Source organism: Aegilops tauschii, chromosome 6, assembly GCF_002575655.3.
Source record: "Aegilops tauschii subsp. strangulata cultivar AL8/78 chromosome 6, Aet v6.0, whole genome shotgun sequence".
In the NCBI taxonomy this organism is placed as follows: domain Eukaryota; kingdom Viridiplantae; phylum Streptophyta; class Magnoliopsida; order Poales; family Poaceae; genus Aegilops; species Aegilops tauschii.
Window position 1 is genome coordinate 218,841,619 of NC_053040.3, and position 20,594 is coordinate 218,862,212.

General features: G+C 49.8%; 1 protein-coding gene and 1 long non-coding RNA gene across 7 annotated transcripts in view; one reads left to right on the forward strand and one right to left on the reverse strand.

The window, feature by feature from the left end:
- LOC109773927 (probable protein transport Sec1a) overlaps positions 1–20,594 on the reverse strand; it is an 87,645-nt gene that overhangs the window by 16,094 nt on the left and 50,957 nt on the right. For 3 of the 6 annotated variants that reach the window (XM_020332655.4, XM_073501310.1, XM_045229870.2), the window contains 5 exons: positions 11,203–11,259; positions 10,680–10,805; positions 10,504–10,599; positions 4,592–4,705; positions 4,430–4,507 (listed from right to left, as the gene is read on the reverse strand). In XM_020332655.4, coding sequence (XP_020188244.1) covers positions 4,430–4,507; positions 4,592–4,705; positions 10,504–10,599; positions 10,680–10,805; positions 11,203–11,259 — 471 coding nt within the window. The remainder of the gene's footprint in view (positions 1–4,429; positions 4,508–4,591; positions 4,706–10,503; positions 10,600–10,679; positions 10,806–11,202; positions 11,260–20,594) is intronic. The other 3 variants (XM_020332656.4, XM_073501311.1, XM_073501312.1) reach the window with 1 other exon arrangement.
- LOC120966388 (uncharacterized) lies at positions 18,411–19,405 on the forward strand. Its single transcript, XR_005759940.3, has 3 exons — positions 18,411–18,901; positions 18,986–19,063; positions 19,203–19,405. It is a non-coding gene; the product is annotated as an uncharacterized lncRNA (long non-coding RNA).

Sequence of the window (20,594 nt, forward strand, 5' to 3'; positions counted from 1 at the left end):
TTTAGTCCGTCAGACAACTCGGGTCTGACAGTTGTTAAACTTAATGCACTAGCCAACGCAACCAAAAGTCCAAACTGATGGAAAGGGCTAGGCAATCTACATCACTTCAACACCCCATCTCACGTGTGACGCGGGAAGTCAACACGTGAATACTCAGAGGTATGGCTCAAGAGGCCTATACATGGACACGGAGGGGGGCGCAGCAATTTTTTCATAAATAGTGAAAGCCAGAACTTGAACTCGAGAGCTTAGGCCTTGATACCATGTTAAGCTTCTTGAGCCATAACTCTGAGTCTATTCACGTGTACAGTTCCTGATCGGCTGCTACTACCTAGTACTATATTTTGTAATATCAATCCATGAAAAAAAGCTTCATGTTCCCTCTGCTGCCACCGCCGCTAGTCTAGTCTAGTGTGTGCTTCCTAGCTTCTAGTTCTATGTTTTCCACTGTGTCCACCAAGTCCATTGCTCTTTTTTTCGTGTTTCTCATGCCATGCGAGTCTACCATACCTTTGTCTGTCATCCTTTCTCTGGTCCTGATCCTTTATATACAACTTTTGTTGCCTACTTGTCCTTGTTGTTTTCTATACGATTTTCGTGGACTCCTTTTGCATTGTCGATCTATGCCCATTGTCTTAGCCGTTGAGCTTTTTTCCCCGTCGGTTGTCGTGGCCTATGATTTTCTGCGCAATGTTTAATTCTCTTGATGTGCCATCTTCCTTTGACAATCCATCTTCTCTTAATACTTATCTTGTATCTTCTATTGATGTGGTGTGTTTCTCTGATGTACCATCTCGTTACCCCCTTTGGCTTGACTCTGAAGACTATCATAACGGCCAGGAGCACACGCGAATGGAGCAGCGACATACGTCCTGGCCAGGGAGGTGGAGGTAGCATCGGCCCTGAGCTAAACGAGGCAACCTCGATTTGGTCTGCCTGGTGGGGTAGACGACGGTGGGAAGCTAGGTAGGTGGGCAGCGCAAGACCCGCAGGCAAACAAGAGGCAGCAGTCCAGCGGAATCCAGCAGCCGTGGACCTGCAGGGCCGGCAGGCGAGTTGGGTAGGGGCGAACGTGCGAAGCATCGCGCCCAGGAGCAGCAGCCAGCAGAAGTCAACGGGGTGGCCTGATCTAGATTTTAGTGAAGCGTCCCGATCTCGGACTTGGAGTTGTGCGACTTTTATCTTAATGGTCGCAGATATACATGGTCTAACGAATGTCGCCAGCCAACCTTGGAGAAGTTGGATCGATGCCTCGCCTCTGGGAGTGGGAGCCATTATACCCATCATCTTTCCCCACGGCGTTGAGCACTAGTGTCTCTGACCATTGCCCTTTGCTCCTCAGCTTGGACCCAGATCACAGAAGGCGGACACGGTTTCATATTGAGAGTTTCTGGACGAGAATTGATGGCTTCCATGAGGTGGTCCAGCAAGCATGGAACCCAGTCACTCCGGAGCAAAACCCTTTCAAGAGGCTGGCGGCTAAGCTCAAGGCTACAGTTGCAAGCTGGCAAGCTGGAGTGATCATTTTGTCGGCAACATTAAGCTACAAATCCTCATTGTCAACGAGGTTATCCAGAGATTGGACGTGGCTATGGAATCCAGAGAGCTATCGGTAGAGGAACAAGCGCTTAGGCGGCTGCTCAAGAAGAAACTACTCGGGTTGGCCTCACTTGAGAGGACGATGGTGAGGCAAAGATCAAGGATCACGTGGCTCAAGGAAGGTGACGCATGCACACAATTTTTCCATGCCCAAGCGAGTCATAGGAGGAGGAGGTCCATCACATCGTTAAATGTGGAGGGCACTCTGGTCTCGGATCATGAGGATAAGGCAGATGCGATGGACGAGTTCTTCAACTTGTTGGGTTCCAGCCCGGATAGGCGTGGAGAGGCCGTGGAGATCAGAGACTACCGGCCGATAAGTCTCATACATAGTTTCCCGGAGCTAGTGGCCAAGGTGCTTGCCACTAGGATGGCTCCAAGATGACCACACTTGTTGGATCACATCAAAGTGCATTCATCGTGGCAGATGCTTACATGATAATTACATGATGGTGCAAGGGATGGCCCCAAAACTGCAGAGCTCCAAGAAAGCAGCAGTGATGCTAAAGCTGGACATTACGATGGCTTTCGATACTCTGGATTGGGCCTTCTTACTTGAGGTTCTGCACAAGCTTGGTTTTGGCCATCGTTGGCGAGCTTGGATCCTGGGCTGCTATCCACCTCATCTACTCGCGCGCTGGTGAATGGCATACCCGGCGAGGTGATCTACAACCGGAAGGGGTTGCGGCAGGGGGATCTCCTATCCCCGCCGCTATTTGTCCTACTGATGGACGGGTTACACTTCATGCTGCGGGCTGCTGCTGAGCAGGGTATTCTGCCTCCCCTAGCCACTGTGGGACTTCACCACCGTATGTCCATATATGCGGACGACGTCATGACATTGTGGTGCCAGACACAGAGGGGCTGAGAGCCTGTGTCAGAATGATAGACGACTTTGGGAAGGCATCCGGCTTTTGCACAAACCTAGCGAAGTGCTCTGCACATCTCATCAGATGCAGTCCGAAGCAGATGGATATAGTTCCGGAGGAGCTCAAATGCCAAACCCTCCCATTCCCATGCACATACCTTGGCCTGCCACTTGGGCTACCCAAACCGTCCCCAGCTCAACTGCAGCATTTGGTGGATAGGGTGGCCGACAAGTTACCAAGTTGGCGAGCCTCTCTACTACACCGGAGTGGCAGATTGGTGTTGGCAAAAACCACCTTGACAGCAATGCCGGTGCACGCAATGCCGGCACTTGACCTGCCTGCCAAAACAAAGTCCCAACAAAGTCCCTACTATAAAATACCGCGGAATGGCATGTGGTGGGGCTTGAAGAAACACAAAGTCCCAACAAAGTACATTACCCTCATCAAGGACATGTACGATAATGTTGTGACAAGTGTTCGAACAAATGATGGCGAAACTGACGACTTCCCGATTAAAATAGGACTGCACCAAGGATCCGCTTTGAGCCCTTAACCTTTTGCTTTGGTGAGGGATGAGGTCACATGGGATATACAAGGAGATATCCCGTGGTGTATGCTCTTTGCGGATGATGTGGTGCTAGTCGATGATAGTTGGGCGGGGGTTAATAGAAAGTTAAGAGCTATGGAGACAAACCATGGAATCAAAAGGTTTTAGACTTGATAAAACTAAAACGGAGTACATGAGGTGCGGTTTCAGTACTACTAAGCATGAGGAGGTTAGCCTTGATGGGCAGGTGATACCTCAGCAGGACACCTTTCGACATTTGAGGTCAATGTTGCAGAAGGATGGTGATATCGATGAGGATGTGAGCCATTGTATCAAAACCAGATGGATGAAGTGGCGTCAAGCTTCTGGCGTTCTCCGTGACAAGAGAGTGCCACAAAAGCTAAAAGGTAGGTTCTACCGGACGACGATTTGACCCGCAATATTGTATGGCTGAGCGTTGGCCGATGAAAAGGCGACATATTCACCGGTTAGGTGTAGCGGAGATGCGCATGTTGAGATGGATGTGCGGCCACAAAAGAAAGAATCGGGTCCGAAATGATGATATATGTGATAGAGTTGGGGTAGCACCGATTGAAGAGAAACTTGTCCAACATCGTCTGAGATGGTTCGGCCATATTCAGCGCAGGCCTCCAGAAGCTCCAGTGCATAGCGGACTGCTAATGCATGCTGATAATGTCAAGAGAGGGCAAGGTAGACCAAACTTACATGGGAGGAGTCCATAAAGAAAGATCTGAAGGTCTGGAATATCACTAAAGAACTAGCCATGGACAGGGGTGCATGGAAGTTAGCTATCCACCATGCCAGAACCATGAGTCAGTTTCGAGATCTTACGAGTTTCAGCTCTAGCCTACCCCAACTTGTTTGCGACTAAAGTTGTTGTTGCTGTTGCTGCAGTTGTCAGAGATAGCTTAGCAGATTGGGGTGAAACCAGCTGTCACGTGTGGGCTTAGCTGGTGCAACCGGTAGCAGATCACATTAGGAAACAAATCTGCATCTTGAAGTTTGGTAGGGTCTTATCTCTAGAAATTGTTTCCTAGTTTGTATAGTCCTTTCCACGTTTGCTAGGATCCTAGCCTTAGGCCTCAAGTCTTCTGTATGCACTTTATAGTGCCCACCTCCTAGTCAGATCAGGCTAGCAACAAAGAATCAAATTATCTCCCATCTGATAATTCTTCCCTTGCCTATGCTGTGCGACAACCCCTCCCTGGCTGGAGCCGCACCGCAGGGGTCCAAGGCTTCGGCGTAATACCCACACTACATGAAACCAGCACTAGAGGTAAGGAAGTGCATAAACAAGAACTTCTACATGAAGGGAAAAATACATAAAAGACCATGCAAAGAATCATAATGGACATGGTTGGGCAGATACATAGATGTAATTTCAAGTAGATACCTCCAGAACCGGATAAAATCGGGACAGTGCCCATGCTGATTGTTCCGTCGTTCGCTCTTTTCTATGTGCATGTTTTTTCTGTTTTCAATACGAACAAATGAGCAAACTCTGACATTCAAATTTTGTATACATACAAGCTAAGCTGGAACCTATAACTTTTACCTTCTGAACATCAAATTTCAGTGTAAAACCTCCTCCTGAGGACTTTTTTGTGTCAGTGCATAAGCAGCGCATATTAGTCACAGCGATCATGTCATCAGCAGATAATCCTGCCAACTGTCAACAAACACAAATCTTAAAGTTTCGCGCCAAATGATCACAGATAGAATCAGCATGGGATCACTTGAGGACTACAGGCTTGTACAGAAGAATAAATGCAAGTTATAGACCTCTCATGCAGCAAGTTGATACTTGATACCACTTCATTGTCACTTATAGGTGCTACCAGCAATGTGGTTCTGAAATAGTTTTGCTTGACAGTAAGATTTAAAGGGGGACCCAAGGAATACAACAATGATAACAAAACCTTTTTCAATTATGTGCAATCAAATAACATTGGAACATGCTCATTCACAGTTCCTTACTATTTATCCGTAATCCACAAATACATGGTACCAGGATAGTCATGCGTTCCAGTATGAAAACTGTATGTGTCTGCATGCTAGTGTCATATATTCAAGTGTTATCAATTTAGTGGTATTATGGGAGGCAGATTGCTAGCAATATTTCATTTCTTATAAAACCTTCCCTGGTCAAGAATTCTGTCAAATGTCACCACTGGCAGGTATTAAAGTACAATATGCATTGCAATATCCCTATATGCGGACGACGTGGTGCTCTTCTGCCACTGTACGTCGAGCGACATCATGGCTGTGCGGGAGATCTTGGAGCTCTTTAAGCCACGCCTCTGGCCTACGTGTGAACTACACTAAGAGCTCTGCCTCGCTGCTGCACTGTGACATGGATGAGGCAACGGACGTGCTCGCACACCTCGGCTGCCCCATTGTTGAGCTACCGATCACCTATCTTGGGATCCCCCTCACGATACGACGGCCTACTGCTGCCCAGCTGCAGCCGCTAGTTGATGGGATCGCTGGACGGCTCCCTGCCTGGAAGGCTGGTCTGATGTCCAAACCTGGGCGCCTCGCACTAGTGAAATCTGTCCTGGGAGCCATTCCAGTGCACCAGCTCCTCGCCTTTGCACCGCCAAAAAAGACTCTGCGCCAAATTGAGAAGATCCAGCGTGGCTTCCTATGGGCCGGCCGCGCTACGGCTAACGGCGGTCACTGTCATGTCAACTGGCAACGCATCTGCCGGCCCATCTCGCTTGGTGGTCTCGGAGTCCAGGACCTCGAGCGCACTGGCCTCGCCCTGAGACTACGATGGCTTTGGTACTCTCGCACTGATCATGAGCGCGCATGGCATGGCCTGGACCTGCAGTTCTCTGCCGAGGAGAGGGCACTCTTGTTTGCCTCCACCACTATGACCATTGGAGATGGCCAGACTGCACTTTTCTGGGAGGACCGCTGGATAAATGGACAGTCCATCAGTGAAATAGCCCCAGCCCTGTACAACTGCATCCCCAAGCGCCGCCGCAAGACTCGAACCGTCGCTCAAGGTATACAGGGCAACAGCTGGGCGAGCGACATACATGGGACTGTAGGGATCAATGAGATTGGCCAATAAGTGCAAGTCTGGCAGGCGATCGAGCACTTCTTACTCTCGGATGCCCCCGACCAGCTTGTCTGGAAGTGGAATACCTCTGGCACCTATACAGCACGCTCCTGCTACCTTGCCACTTTCCAAGGATCCACAACTTGTTTCTCCTAGAAGCTCATCTGGAAAAGCTGGGCGCCGCCACGTGTCAAATTTTTCCACTGGCTAGCCAACCTTGATAGGTGCTGGACTGCTAACCGCCTTGCTCGTCGTGGCCTCCAGCACCAGCCCCGGTGCCCGCTATGCGACCAGGCGCCAGAGACGATGCGACACCTGCTCCTGGAGTGCGCTTTCGCCAAGCAAACCTGGCATGGGATCCTAGCTTGGCTAAGGATGACAATCGCAGGGCCAAACCAGGAGGATACTCTCATGGACTGGTGGCTCCATGCCAAGCAAAACACGCCTACACCGATGCGCAAGGGTCTCGCCTCCATTGCCCTCCTGACGCCGTGGATGATTTGGAAGCAGCGCAACGAATGCATATTCGACAGCGCCCAACCTCTTGTCCCATTCCTGGTCTCTAGGATCAAGGACGAAGCCGAGCAATGGGCACGAGCTGGTGCTCGTGGCTTGCGGGTCATCTTACCCACCACCTGGGATGTACACTAAATTTTTACTGATCCGGCATGAACTTCGCCTCTCAGGAGGATTGTAAATAACCTTCTATCTTTCCAATGCAATGAAACGCAAGTCCTTTGCGTTTTCCCGAAAATATGCATTGCTGCAAAATGCAATTGCTACCTGTTACAGCAAGTGCATGACAAGTTATCGTTAACTCGTATGAAGTGCCTACTAAGGAGGCCTCGAGAGACTGCCACACCATCTCACTATTTACCTGCCATCGGACGTCAAATCTACCAGGTGGATGTGCCTATTTCTCCAAAGTCTTCATCTCATTACAAAAACAAAGAATGTTCAACTATCTATGCTGTAAGGAAATATGCAACTTGTATTTCCATGAGGCCAATGGTCAATATATATAAACATACAGGTCTGGGAAATATGCAGAAAGCCCTGTGGCAAATCAAGTAACCACCGTAATAGGACATCAACCATCTTCCTCTTATGAATCATGTTATCAAGGTGATATAGTCTTATCTCATGTTGGAACGGATCAACAATTAGCTATATCTTTACCAAGCGACTAGATGAAGCTAAGTTTCGCAAGTTAAGGCATGAGCTCAGTATCTTAATTCTAGTAGGTTAGGTTTATCGCAAGACTGAAATGAACTTGGGAAGCCGAGGATAAAGATGTTAAGGTGTGTTAGTATTGGTCTCGGAGTCCTATTAGACTATGTTTCATTTCCTTGTACCTCAAGTCTGATGTAATATATATACGCCCCATGGGCTATGCAATAGAGATAGGTTACATCCATAACATGGTATCATGTGCCCAGGTTTAGGGATTTTTTGGGCGTCGCAACTCGCCTTCCCGACCTCCTGTCGTCACTGCTCTCCCACACCTCCCATCCTGCCTCTTCCCCACCGCTGCTGTTTCGGCTACTGCCCACTCCGGCTTCCCGCTGTTGCCGGATCTCGCCGGGTCCCGTCCTCGATGTCAACCGCGCGTATCAAAAGGCTGCCACACGAAAATGTCCCAGTTCTCACGGAGGAACTCGCAGAGTGCGCTTTCCTATTTGGGGTCCATGTTGGCCCCGATCTGCGCCGCCTTCGACGTGTCACTGGATGGATCTGAATGGTCACCCGACACCGTGATAACTCTGTTAGGCCACGACATGTTTAGCTTGAGATAAACGTAATTCGGCATTGCCATGAATTGGCAAAAGCCAACCGGCCTCGGAGGGCGTGGTAACCGCTCTTGAAGGGGACACGTCGAACAACAGTGTCTCGAGGCGGTAGTTCTCCAGCATGCCAAAGACCACATCGAGGGTGATCTGGCCAAGCCCGCTAGCCTCCTTGCCGGGAATGATGCCCGTGCAACCTGGTTTTGATTAGCTAGAGGCGGGAGGGCGGGATTGCCATCTTCTTCATCGTGTCCAAGTACGGCAGGTTGATACTATTGTCGTCGTCCATCAGAACCATGTTGAGGTAGCAGCCCTCAATTATGGAGTCGAGCACTAGGGCGGCCTTCCCAGGGTGAGGAATATGTTCCGAATGGTCGGACTGATCAGAAGAGATCTGCGACTCAAACCAGCCCGGGAACTGTGTTATCGTGTGCATCTCTGCGTAAACTTCCCGGGTTGACACCTTCTGGGTCCTCTTTGACTATGCGCTAGAGAAGATCATCTGGTATGTATGTCGGCCGGCAAGGGTGTTGCTCTGGGCTGCTAGGGCGGCGCCACCTGCGGCGCCCCCGCGCCTGCCGTCGTTGAGCAGATCCGGCCTTTCATCGTGGTTGTCGTCCTCTCCACCGTTGGCTATCCATTGGCCTGCTTTCTGCCTACTGGTGTGCGTGGTCGATGGGCCATCCTTCAAGGAGTGGTAGTGGCAGGGCATGTTCATAATTTTGTCGTGAGTCGGGCCTCTGCCCTTTTCCTTTTGCTACCATTGGCGCTTCTTCGCGCCCTTGCTGCCGTTGTTCCGTTGGGCCCCAAACTCAGTGTTCACATGGTATTCGAGCTTGGGCTCCTTGCGCTTGCAGTTTCGGTTGTTGTTGTGGCAAGGTCGGCTCCACCCGTCTTTCACTCTGTGCGTGCCAGGGTCGCCCCGAGAGTTTCAGGACTTCAGTGTTGTCTGCTTGGCTTGCCAAGCCTCGTCGCCGGAAGCGAACTCGCTGGGGACTCTCAGTCATGGTCCAGATGGGAGTCCGGCCCATCTCGAGGGTGAGCCACTCTTCGTTCTAGCCGTTCTTGAAAGTTGTGATGGCCTCGACGTCGATGATGTCAGTTATGGTATTCTTCTTCAACCACTGCCATCACAAGACCCTCCAACAGTCCTAGTCCCTCGAAGGCTACACACCCACCGGGTGCACTAATCGTGCCCCTAGTCTCTACAGAAGACGAAGAAATCACGAAGCTTCGCAGGCGTCGCCGAAGCTAGCTCTTTGGAAGCCGGTCATCTTCAGCAACAATCCAAGACCAGGAGGTCGGATGCCGCATGCGCCTCGCGTAGCCTGCTCCGGCTTCCCCTTTAGGCATCCAAACCCGGCATATCACATTGTTTCCCACCCTGCAGTCGACTCGGCGTGTGGTTTGCTCTATCTCTCAGAAGTCAATGAAGACCCTCCACCAGACTTCGTGAGCAGGCCGAAGGATCAAGGGCCACTGATGGTGTCCCTTACCAGGGGTACCGTGAGCCGCATGAAGTCGGACCAAGAGGTCGGGAGTTGGCCCCACAGCCCATAGGGAGCATCATCAACTTCTAAAGCAAGACATGTACTTTACTTGTGCTGCAACCCTTGTAAACCGACTTGGACTCTTAACCCTACCCCTCGTCCACCTATATAAGCTCTCTTTCCCTCCCTCCCTCCCCTCTCTCTCTCTCTCTAGACATGCAAGAGTAGGGTATTACCTCACCTCACGGGCCTAAACTTGAACTTGGGTAAATCATTCATCTCGTGTACACCCAATCTGATCCTCTATGCGTGCCACCCCATGATTATTTCTCTCTGGGTCATCGCACTAGTTGCGGTACCCCATCGAGGGATCTGCCGAATTTTACATCGGATTTTACACCGACAAATGGTGAAGATGATGATGTCACTACTGAAAAGAGTTGGTAGATGAGTTCACGAGGACGGAAAGACTAGTGATGCTGGCCGCAAAAGGGTACAAAGCATTGCAGCGATGGTGTACGGAAGGCAATCAAGACAATGAAGATTGGAAGGGACCGAGACCAAAAATATATCAATTGGGACGGAGAATAGTTGCAGTATCACAAGAAAAAAAAACTAAACTTGGCTCTAATACCATGCGAGGAAATATGTAACCTGTATTTCTATAAGGACAAAGGCCAATATATACACACGCATAGGAGTGGAAAATATTCAAATATATATATATATATATATATAACTTAAACAAATGCATGGTCGTTCCCTTGGTGAAACATTAATGCTTCAATATGTTCAACACACTAACCCATATATCGTTTAACACTATGTGTCTAGTGCATAAAACAAAGTGGGCTATATCCTTCATGGAAAAGACAAATCAAGAACACCCTCGATGACACTAAGGCCTTGCAAGTTGCAGCTATCACTACAAAGCATGTCTTGAAATAATGTTTCAAGATGTTAACATGTGTTGCATATATGTACAGGCAAAATAACATTTACATTGGAACCAAAACAAATATGGCAGCAGCCGAAAATATAACAAAGAATTTAATTGAGAACTTACACAAATTAAGCACAAGATATCGTTTAGTTGACAAATAAATACAAAAGGAAAGATTACCTGCATCATTTTTGTACCCTTATCGCTTTCAAACTTCTCTGGATTGATTGCTGCGTAAATCATGAGCAGACGCAACTTATTTTCACGACTTACACCCTACAGAGTCAGTAAATATCAAATATAATGTCCAAAGAAATCCAATGTGTCATTCTATGTAGTTAAAATTAAAAAATTACCAATTGTGTTCGGAAAAAATTGATTAATTCTTTTGTCCCAGCATCACCAAATACAAGATCTTGCTCTAGTTGTCCAACATCTCTAAGACATTGCTCCCTTATTATGACATTGAGTTTTCCTGCAATCTGCATGAAGCAGTAATTAATTATTAATGGATGTGATGTAATTGTTACAAAATGAACCCAGTTGTATTGAACGAGCCAACAGCCATTACATATACAGGGGAAATAAGCAAAGAAGACCCTACACAATGTGGTAACTACACACACAGCTCAACCATGTTCTAACACCCCCCCCCCCCCCCCCCCCAGCCCCCCACCCCCACCCCTTCAAACTCATGGGGGATCTTGGACTGAGTTTGGACAGGAGAAGGCTGTGTTGTGGCCGTGTCTAAGCTTTCGTCAGAAAATAAGCAAGCTGAAGCTCCAAGGGCACATACTGAAGGGCCACAGTCCTCTCTTGCACCTGAGAACGCATGTAGGGGTCAGAAAATAAGCAAGTTGAGGCTGCGAGGGCACATACCGATGTTCTTGGTAAGCTCATCTTCACAGGATCATGGGCAATGTTGAGTGCCACGTGCTGTCGGAGAGCAAAGGGGTCAGTGCAGCAGTGGAAACACAAAAATCCTGAAAAAGCCACCGTCCAAGTAATCTTTGCAATCACAGAGGCTATAGTGCGCAGCTCAGCCTCAGCACTGGAGCGAGATACAACAGTCTACTTCTTGGTCTTCCAGGCAATTAGAGAGGAGCCAATAAAACATAATAGGCGGAAAGATTGTGGCGATCAGTGTGATCGCTTGCCCAAATCACATCACAGTAGGCCTGAAGCTGGAGAGCCAGAGCTAGAGAAGAATAGGTGGGTCACAGTCCCACAAAGATAACGAAGAACACGGAGAACATGACTAGTGAGGTTGAGTGGGAGCAGAGACAGACTGGCTCAGAATCTGCACAACATAAGAAATGTCAAAACGAGTGATGCCTAGATAGACAAGGCTCCCAACAAGATGATAGTAGCAAGTGGGATCCGCAAGTGGCTCACCCTCACCAGGACAAAGATGAAGAACAAAATCCATAGGAGTGTCAACCGTGCGCTGATCAGTGAGGCAAGCACGAGTGAGAACACCTTGGATGTACTTCTCTTGAGAGAGATAAGTGCCCTCAAGGGAAGAAATGACTTAAGTCCAAGAAAGTAGCAAAGAGAACCCAAATTACTCATCAAGAATTGCTCATGAAGACGTTTCTTGACAAAATCAATGAATTGGTGGTCATCCCCTGTGATAACCATGTCATTAACATAAAGGAGCAAAAGGGTGCGACCATGAGTGTGAATAAACAGAGTAGGATCATGAGTACTAGAAGAGAAATCTGTGATGACGGCGGAGAAACGCTCAAACCAGGCACGAGGAGCTTGTTTCAGCCCATAAAGTGAGGGGCAGAGGCGACAAACAGTGCCATCAGAGACGGTACATCTAGGAGGTGGTTGCATATAGGCCACTTCCCTCCCCCTGCGCCGCCCCACGCCGGCCCTCGCCCCTGCGACCCGCCGCCGGCGAGGGCCGGCGTTGGGCGGCGCAGGGGGAGGGAAACGCGGACGCAGAGTGAGGATGACCCTGCGGTGGCTGTGCTGGATACCGCCTGGCTCCTTGTAGGTGGTCTCCCCGACATCGCCCGGTCCGAGCTCGTCATCCGCCAGATGTCCAGGATCCTGGGCAAGGTGGTGGTGGTGAACGAGCTCTCCCTCCGCAAGGAGGAGGAGGTCCGGGTCAAGGTCAAGTGCTTAGACTCCTCCAAGCTTCACGTCACCGTCCGTGTTTTCTTCAACGACCAGGGCTACGACCTCCGCATCGCCCCCGAGCCCCCCAACCACGTCGGCCGCCCCCGCTTCACCGACGAAGGGCCTCCCGGCGGCAACCCGGGGACCGGTGGGGGCTACCACGGTCGCCACCACCCCCGCTCCCGCCGGTCGGAAGGACGGGGAGGGTTCGGATGACTCGCCGTCCCGCTCGCCGTCCCGCTCGCCTTCGCCTCCGGCCGATGGCGAGCATGGGCGCCAGGCCGCGCCGGGCCCCCCCCCCTTGAGGCCCTCCTCGGTCCGGTGGCCGTGTCCCCTGCCTCCAGCGTGGGCTTGGTCGTCTGCCCCGCCTCCTCTCCACGCTCCCGTGTCTCCACCGCTCCAGACGGGCCGGTTCTGGACCTGGTTCTCCTCCCTACAGGGTCGGTGATCCAGGACCCGCCCTCGCCGCTTGCCGGGGGCGTGGGGGCCATCCCTGCCCCCTCCCCCGGCGCCGCTCCCGTCGTCGCCCCGTCGGCCATCCTGCCGTCCCCGGCCGCGGCCCCCCTGCTGTCCCCGGCCCCGCCTGTGGCCCGGACAGCTCTCGTCACCGACTCTGCTCCACTACCATCATCCCCAACACCGATGCCATCGCCGTCTTCCACTCCGACCCCGGCTCTTCAACTCCTCCCCGCTGCGGTCTCTGGCCTGGACGGGGAGACCACCCCCTGGTTGCCCCGCCTCCGCCTCCACACGTCGTGGCCTTCTCTCGGCGCGCCCGTTCAGCCTCCTCTCCGGCGACTGCTTCGCGCCGGAGTGCTCGGTTGGATGCGGCGCGCCCGGAGGGTAGCCCGGCGCTGCCCATCCGCGAGCAGGCGGAGCTTCGTGCCGCTGCACGGAACCTGGAGCCAGGTACCCCTTCAGTCCCCCCCCCCTCGGCAGCTACTTGTTCCTTCTCTGCTCTCGAGTCGGTGCCGCTTGGAAACCTTGTGAAGATCGCGACCGATTCCGCGATCATCTTTAGGGGGGAGGTCGGCCCCCCCTTAGCCCAGATCGCGGCCATTAGGGCCCGCGAGATCCTCGACGGGAGGCTGGCTGCGGCTAGAGCAACCCTGCTCTTGCCCCCCGGCTCGTCGTCCGAGTCGGCGGAACTTATGCCACCCCCTCCTCGGAGGATTGGTGGAATTCCCCCTCTGACCGCCACCGAGCTTCGGGGTCGTACCCGTTCTCGGACTGCCGCCCTCCGCACCCAAAGCGCATCTCGTGTCCTGGGGTCAAGCAGCCCCTCAATGGTTGCGTGATGCGTGCCCTCTTCTGGAACGTCCGTGGTTTCGGCCATGATGGCCGCCGCCAACTCATCGAATACATGCGTGACGAACACATTGATATTGTGGCCATCCAGGAGACCATGCGTACGGATTTCTCCCTCCCGGAGCTTGACTGCCTGAGCTCCCACCTTTTCGCCTAGCATTGGCTCCCTTCTAGTGGGACCGCGGGCCATTCCGGTGGCATCCTGTTAGGTGTGAAGGATGCCACCTTCGAGGTGGGCACTATGGACCGGGGTCAGTTCTTTGTCAGCGTGGAGATTTTTGAACGCTCCCTTAACTTCAAGTGGGAGGTCATTATTGTCTACGGCCCCGCTGACCACACCCGATCCGCCTCCTTCCTCGAGGAGCTCCACCGGAAGGTGTCGGCTGCGTCACTGCCGGTTGTTGTGGGGGGTGACTTTAATCTCCTTAGGTTCGCGGAGGACAAGAGCAATGCCAACGTCAACTTTGCTCTTATGCAAATGTTCAACGATTGCATTGCTGATCTTGGCCTCCATGAGATTGACCGGGTTGATGCCAGGTTCACCTGGACCAACCGTCAGGCTGCCCCGACCCAGTCCGTCCTGGACCGGGTCCTAGTTTCTCCGGAATGGGACCTCCGTTGCTCCCTTGCCTCCCTTCGGGCCATCACTCGGATGAGAAGAAAGAAAACACATGCCAGATCTGTTTGGCTGCTTCTAGATGCTTCCACTCTAGTGTAGTATTTCTTTCCTTTTCTTTTCTATCCTACCTACTGTTTTCTAGAGTCTTCTAGTTGTGAGTAGCTATGAGTAGAATGGTGAAACTTACATAATGTTTTCTAGAGTATTCCAGCTATAAGTAGAAGTATGTGAAGGCTTCCCAAAGCCCTATAAATAGAGGTCCTCGCCTCTACTTTGGAGGCAGACTATGTACCCCTACCTATAATAGAACTTGTTGTTCTTATCTAAGATCTTGGAGTAGATCTTGTGCCCTAGGAGTTCTGGATTGAACTCTTGCTGCCCTATCAACCTACATTCGCCTCTAGAGCGATATCTAGCGCAGCACGTTGAAGCTGTTCCTTCAACACTTGTGATGTACACATTGTAGCAGCAAGGTGGAGTTGCTCCTCCACAAACTTTGTGCTGCTTCAGGTGGTATCAGAGCCTCGTTGACCCATACTAGTTCTTGTTGTCCTCTTCGAGAGTAAGTTGTAGCAAGCAATGGAGCAATTGGAGAAGAGGATGGATGCTGCTGAACAACAAATCAAAGAGTTGCGTGAAGATCTTAATAGGAGATTTGACCAGATGGTTGAGATGATAAGAAAGGGTGTCCCCCCTGCTACCAATGAAGGAGATTCATCTAAAGAAGAGGAAGATGTTCATCAAGGAAGAAGGAGAGGTAATCTTGGAGCAAGACTGCCACGACAACATGTTGTTCAACGTGCTTCAAGAAGGCCAATTTATGTTGAGGCTTCTGAAGGTGAAGAATATGATGATGCCCTTGAAGAGCCAAATCTCTACGTATATCGGAGAGCACCCAACCCTACATATGCAAGAGATACATACAAGGTGAAAGCTGAGATCCCAAGTTTTAATGGAAATGTTGACATTGAAGGGTGCCTGGATTGGTTATATGAAGTGGAGACTTTCTTTGAGGTCATGGAGGTTCCGGAAGATCGTAGAGTTCCTTTGGTCGCATACAAACTGAAAGGAGGAGCCGGTGCATGGTGGCATCGCGTTCAAGAGGAGCGCAGGCTCAGAGGAGAACCTCGTGTTAGAACTTGGCGACAAATGAAAGGCCTCTTGAAAGGGAGATTTTTGCCCGCTGATTATGACCAGATCCTATTTATCCAATTTCAAAATTGTGCTCAAGGAAATAGGACTGTTTCAGATTACACGGAGGAGTTTCTAAGGCTACAAGTGAGGTGCAACCTTGCTGAAACTGAAGAGCAACAAGTTGCAAGGTACATCAATGGTCTCAATGATGCTATTCAAGATCGATTGATGATGCAACAAATCTGGTCCGTTGATCAAGCACAAGCTCTAGCCTTAAAGGCCGAGAGGTTTGTGAGGATCAGAAAGACAACTAAGGCTCCATATCCTCCATATCCTCATACCGAAGGCTAATCTAGGAGCCAACCTAATAGAGTGGAAGAAAAGACCACTCCACCAAAGACAAAACAGCCCATCCCGAAGCAAACTAGAGGCAAGGGTAAGGCAAATGAAGGCCCAAAGTGCTATAAATGTGGTAAAGAGGGACACATATCCAGCGGCTGCCCACCAAGGAAATTTGTTAACACGACTATCCATGATGGTGAAAGCGATGAGAATACGAATCTGAAGATGTAGACGGACAAGAGGTTTGTCAAGAAGAAGGTGAAGAGGTGGTATGTGTGATCCAGCGTGTCCTATGTTCCACACCACAACCCGATGACACACAACGGAAGAAAATATTTGAGAGCAAATGCACGGTGAATGGCAAGGTATGCAAACTAGTGATTGATAGTTGCAGCTGCGAGAATCTTATCTCCCAGAAGTTGGTGGATCATTTAAAGCTTGAAACCCATGATCATCCAAATCCCTACACTATTGGATGGACCAAGAAAGGAGTGAATATGAGGATCACCAAACAATGCAACCTGCCACTTTCTTTGGGTAAGCATTACCGCTCAAATGTGTTGTGTGATGTGGTTGACATGGATGCCAGCCATGTTCTTCTTGGGAGGCCTTGGCAATTTGATGTGGATACTACACACAAGGGCAAGGAAAATGCTTACTCTTTCATTTGGAACAAGAGAAGGATCATTATCTTACCAAACAAACCCGAAGGTAATACCTCTAAGGAGGAGGGGAAAACTATGTTAACTATCTCCCATACCTCTCATGAGTTTATGGAAGACTTGAAGGAGGCAGATTTGTGTGCTGCACTTGTTATAAAGGGGGAAGAGCACCTGACTGTTGAAATTCCAGCAAAGGTACGTGGTTTATTGGCAGAATTTCAGAACATACTTGGGGAGCCACATGGCTTGCCACCGATGAGAGGAATTCAACATAGAATTGACTTAATTCCGGGAGCAAGTCTTCCTAATCTTCCACACTATTGAATGAGCCCAAAGGAGCATGGTATATTGAAGGAGAAAGTGGAGGAATTGCTGCAAAAGGGGCATATGCGAGAAAGTATTAGCCCATGTGCTGTACCAGCCCTGCTCGTGCCTAAGAAAGATGGATCTTGGCGCATGTGTACGGACAGTAGAGCCGTTAACAAGATCACCGTAAGGTATAGATTCCCTATTCCCCGTCTGGATGATATGTAGGATCAGCTTAGTGGAGCAAGAGTGTTCACAAAGCTAGATTTAAGAAGTGGATATCATCAAATCCGTATAAGACCCGGGGATGAATGGAAGACCGCCTTCAAGACAAAGGAAGGGTTGTTTGAATGGCTAGTCATGCCATTGGGACTCTCAAATGCACCAAGTACCTTTATGCACTTAATGAATCAAGTCCTTAGACCCTTCTTATCCCACTTTGTTGTGGTCTATTTCGATGACATCTTGATCTATAGCAAGGATGAGGATGAACACTTTGATCACATTCGGAAGGTGCTAGAAGTACTAAGGGAAAATGAGCTCTACGTCAACTTGAAGAAATGTGTTTTCCTGCAAACACAACTTCTTTTAATGTCGCTCGCCCAGCTGTTGCCCTGTATACCTTGAGCGACGGTTCGAGTCTTGCGGCGGCGCTTGGGGATGCAGTTGTACAGGGCTGGGGCTATTTCACTGATGGACTGTCCATTTATCCAGCGGTCCTCCCAGAAAAGTGCAGTCTGGCCATCTCCAATGGTCATAGTGGTGGAGGCAAACAAGAGTGCCCTCTCCTCGGCAGAGAACTGCAGGTCCAGGCCATGCCATGCGCGCTCATGATCAGTGCGAGAGTACCAAAGCCATCGTAGTCTCAGGGCGAGGCCAGTGCGCTCGAGGTCCTGGACTCTGAGACCACCAAGCGAGATGGGCCGGCAGATGCGTTGCCAGTTGACATGACAGTGACCGCTGTTTGCCGTAGCGCGGCCGGCCCATAGGAAGCCACGCTGGATCTTCTCAATTTGGCGCAGAGTCTTTTTTGGCGGTGCAAAGGCGAGGAGCTGGTGCACTGGAATGGCTCCCAGGACAGATTTCACTAGTGCGAGGCGCCCAGGTTTGGACATCAGACCAGCCTTCCAGGCAGGGAGCCGTCCAGCGATCTCATCAACTAGCGGCTGCAGCTGGGCAGCAGTAGGCCGTCGTATCGTGAGGGGGATCCCAAGATAGGTGATCGGTAGCTCAACAATGGGGCAGCCGAGGTGTGCGAGCACGTCCGTTGCCTCATCCATGTCACAGTGCAGCAGCGAGGCAGAGCTCTTAGTGTAGTTCACACGTAGGCCAGAGGCGTGGCCGAAGAGCTCCAAGATCTCCCGCACAGCCATGATGTCGCTCGACGTACAGTGGCAGAAGAGCACCACGTCGTCCGCATATAGGGATATTGCAATGCATATTGTACTTTAATACCTGCCAGTGGTGACATTTGACAGAATTCTTGACCAGGGAAGGTTTTATAAGAAATGAAATATTGCTAGCAATCTGCCTCCCATAATACCACTAAATTGATAACACTTGAATATATGACACTAGCATGCAGACACATACAGTTTTCATACTGGAACGCATGACTATCCTGGTACCATGTATTTGTGGATTACGGATAAATAGTAAGGAACTGTGAATGAGCATGTTCCAATGTTATTTGATTGCACATAATTGAAAAAGGTTTTGTTATCATTGTTGTATTCCTTGGGTCCCCCTTTAAATCTTACTGTCAAGCAAAACTATTTCAGAACCACATTGCTGGTAGCACCTATAAGTGACAATGAAGTGGTATCAAGTATCAACTTGCTGCATGAGAGGTCTATAACTTGCATTTATTCTTCTGTACAAGCCTGTAGTCCTCAAGTGATCCCATGCTGATTCTATCTGTGATCATTTGGCGCGAAACTTTAAGATTTATGTTTGTTGACAGTTGGCAGGATTATCTGCTGATGACATGATCGCTGTGAATAATATGCGCTGCTTATGCACTGACACAAAAAAGTCCTCAGGAGGAGGTTTTACACTGAAATTTGATGTTCAGAAGGTAAAAGTTATAGGTTCCAGCTTAGCTTGTATGTATACAAAATTTGAATGTCAGAGTTTGCTCATTTGTTCGTATTGAAAACAGAAAAAACATGCACATAGAAAAGAGCGAACGACGGAACAATCAGCATGGGCACTGTCCCGATTTTATCCGGTTCTGGAGGTATCTACTTGAAATTACATCTATGTATCTGCCCAACCATGTCCATTATGATTCTTTGCATGGTCTTTTATGTATTTTTCCCTTCATGTAGAAGTTCTTGTTTATGCACTTCCTTACCTCTAGTGCTGGTTTCATGTAGTGTGGGTATTACGCCGAAGCCTTGGACCCCTGCGGTGCGGCTCCAGCCAGGGAGGGGTTGTCGCACAGCATAGGCAAGGGAAGAATTATCAGATGGGAGATAATTTGATTCTTTGTTGCTAGCCTGATCTGACTAGGAGGTGGGCACTATAAAGTGCATACAGAAGACTTGAGGCCTAAGGCTAGGATCCTAGCAAACGTGGAAAGGACTATACAAACTAGGAAACAATTTCTAGAGATAAGACCCTACCAAACTTCAAGATGCAGATTTGTTTCCTAATGTGATCTGCTACCGGTTGCACCAGCTAAGCCCACACGTGACAGCTGGTTTCACCCCAATCTGCTAAGCTATCTCTGACAACTGCAGCAACAGCAACAACAACTTTAGTCGCAAACAAGTTGGGGTAGGCTAGAGCTGAAACTCGTAAGATCTCGAAACTGACTCATGGTTCTGGCATGGTGGATAGCTAACTTCCATGCACCCCTGTCCATGGCTAGTTCTTTAGTGATATTCCAGACCTTCAGATCTTTCTTTATGGACTCCTCCCATGTAAGTTTGGTCTACCTTGCCCTCTCTTGACATTATCAGCATGCATTAGCAGTCCGCTATGCACTGGAGCTTCTGGAGGCCTGCGCTGAATATGGCCGAACCATCTCAGACGATGTTGGACAAGTTTCTCTTCAATCGGTGCTACCCCAACTCTATCACATATATCATCATTTCGGACCCGATTCTTTCTTTTGTGGCCGCACATCCATCTCAACATGCGCATCTCCGCTACACCTAACCGGTGAATATGTCGCCTTTTCATCGGCCAACGCTCAGCCATACAATATTGCGGGTCAAATCGTCGTCCGGTAGAACCTACCTTTTAGCTTTTGTGGCACTCTCTTGTCACGGAGAACGCCAGAAGCTTGACGCCACTTCATCCATCTGGTTTTGATACAATGGCTCACATCCTCATCGATATCACCATCCTTCTGCAACATTGACCTCAAATGTCGAAAGGTGTCCTGCTGAGGTATCACCTGCCCATCAAGGCTAACCTCCTCATGCTTAGTAGTACTGAAACCGCACCTCATGTACTCCGTTTTAGTTTTATCAAGTCTAAAACCATTTGATTCCATGGTTTGTCTCCATAGCTCTTAACTTTCTATTAACCCCCGCCCAACTATCATCGACTAGCACCACATCATCCGCAAAGAGCATACACCACGGGATATCTCCTTGTATATCCCATGTGACCTCATCCCTCACCAAAGCAAAAGGTTAAGGGCTCAAAGCGGATCCTTGGTGCAGTCCTATTTTAATCGGGAAGTCGTCAGTTTCGCCATCATTTGTTCGAACACTTGTCACAACATTATCGTACATGTCCTTGATGAGGGTAATGTA